Raw genomic sequence first — 1832 nt, forward strand, 5'->3', positions numbered from 1 at the left:
TACCAGAAAAACTATGTTGGTTTTGCTCCACGCTCCTTGAGAGATATTGTCCACAATGCTTAGCCTTTTTAAACTCTGTTTACAGAGCCATCAGATTCCCAGCTCTTAAGGGGCTTAAACAATGTTGTTTAGGGTTTGTGGGTTTTTTTGCTTTCAAGGGCAAAAATGGATTTTAAGTGGTTTCGGTCTGAGGAGACCTCTATCCATCACAGACAATCCCATTCTCAAAACTTCCTCTGACGATGAAAGGGCTCTAGACAGACATCTTTCATGAGAGAAGTCTGGGGAGTAGTATCGTACTTGGAATAACATACATTTAAGTAGTAAATAGTGCTCTGTCTTTGTGAGAAGCCAACCTGCATTCAGCTTCTGTCTGGTGTAGTGGCCCAGATATCTGCATAGAGATATTCATGGCCCCTCTAAAATATTCACAAACACTTCACCTTTTGTTTTGTCTAGAACTTCAATCCAAACCACTGCCTTTATGGTTCATATAATCCATGGTCCTGACATTGGACTTGACAGAAAATTATCCACAGAATCACACATCATATCTGGAATGGGGAAAGAAGGGATCAAAGGAAAACTAAATCTATTTCTGTGATTATCTCTGTAGATGCTGAGAATGCATAAGATCATTGCAGAGATTTACCTGCAGTGAAATGTCCAAGGGAAGCAAGAGCGCCTAGCAGACACAAAAACATCCCAGTTTCCTGGTCAAAGCAAGCCAAAGAGGAGTAAACCTGCTTGCACACCTGTCATGCAACAGTAAGAGTTGGTGGCATAAACTAAGGTATTCAAAATGGAGCATTTCTGACAGGGAGCAATGAGCCCAAGAAAAGATGCTACAAAAATTATTCCAGTAGTTCCCTGGTACGGATGGAAATCGCACAGTCAGTCAGACTGACTAGATTACCTATGGCATCAGACTCGGTCCACTTGCCTCCATGGATTTGTTTCAGAAGACCGTAGAGCAGCCTCCAGAAATCCAGGCTCTGCAAAAGAAAGACAGCAGTGGGGGGAGATCAGCGGGCAAAAGATCTGCCACATATTTAGCCTTAATTAGGCAATTAAACCCATACATGAGTATCAGTTGTTACACGGAAGAGCACAACTGCATCCTGCCAACACCATCAAATCAGGCAGGTTCATGTATTAGCTGTCTTACGAACACTACCTACAGTAAGGTGCACTCAAAAAGAGAAGGGCTACTAATGCTGGCTGTACAGCAAGACCCAGCACTTCTACTTTGAGGCACAGGCATACAGGAGTGTGGCTTCCAAAGTATCTCTCTGATATAACCACATATGGCACAACTCGCCCATAGTCAAACAAGCACCTGAAGATGCTGAAAAGATCTGACCGTGATAGTATTAAAAACTCACAAACAAGAGGCAGCACACAATGAGTTGGAACTGGAAATCATTTCTTGGCCACACAAGGACAGCACGCTGACAAACCGAAATAGTGATTCTTACAGCTGGAATTTCAGTCAACACTCATAAAATGCCTAAAATAGCTAACTGAGCAAGTGGAGCACCCTGTGTGTGAGATGGAGGCCTCGCAAGCATGGCTCTGTAAAGCCCCGAAGCAGAGAGACTCAAGCCGGTGTACAGTAAAGGGAAGCAAACCTCAGGTGACACTAGAAAAGGTGTTGCAGACCACGGTGAAATATCGAGCTTTAAGTTAAAACCACCAGAAAATAAAGCCCTTTCAAGAGCAGCGAGTTTGCAGAGAATCGCACAACGCAGTGCCGGCCGGGGCCCACACGTAAGTCTCCCCACCCAGGCGTCCCTGTCCCCGTCCCCCCCTCCACGCGGGGCCCGGCCCCG

At 45.2% G+C, this 1832-nt stretch overlaps 1 protein-coding gene across 1 annotated transcript in view; it reads right to left on the bottom strand.

Moving 5' to 3' along the window:
- Window positions 1-1001, bottom strand: part of LOC103914081 (chromosome unknown open reading frame, human C14orf80) — a gene marked incomplete at its 5' end in the record, with an annotated part of 77330 nt that extends 76329 nt beyond the window's left edge. Inside the window, one exon of the mRNA XM_009320689.1 lies at window positions 917-1001. Within this exon, the coding sequence (XP_009318964.1) occupies window positions 917-1001 (85 nt within the window). The remainder of the gene's footprint in view (window positions 1-916) is intronic.
- Window positions 1002-1832: the final 831 nt, after the last annotated feature.

Source organism: Pygoscelis adeliae, unplaced genomic scaffold (assembly GCF_000699105.1).
Source record: "Pygoscelis adeliae isolate BGI_AS28 unplaced genomic scaffold, ASM69910v1 Scaffold402, whole genome shotgun sequence".
NCBI lineage: Eukaryota > Metazoa > Chordata > Aves > Sphenisciformes > Spheniscidae > Pygoscelis > Pygoscelis adeliae.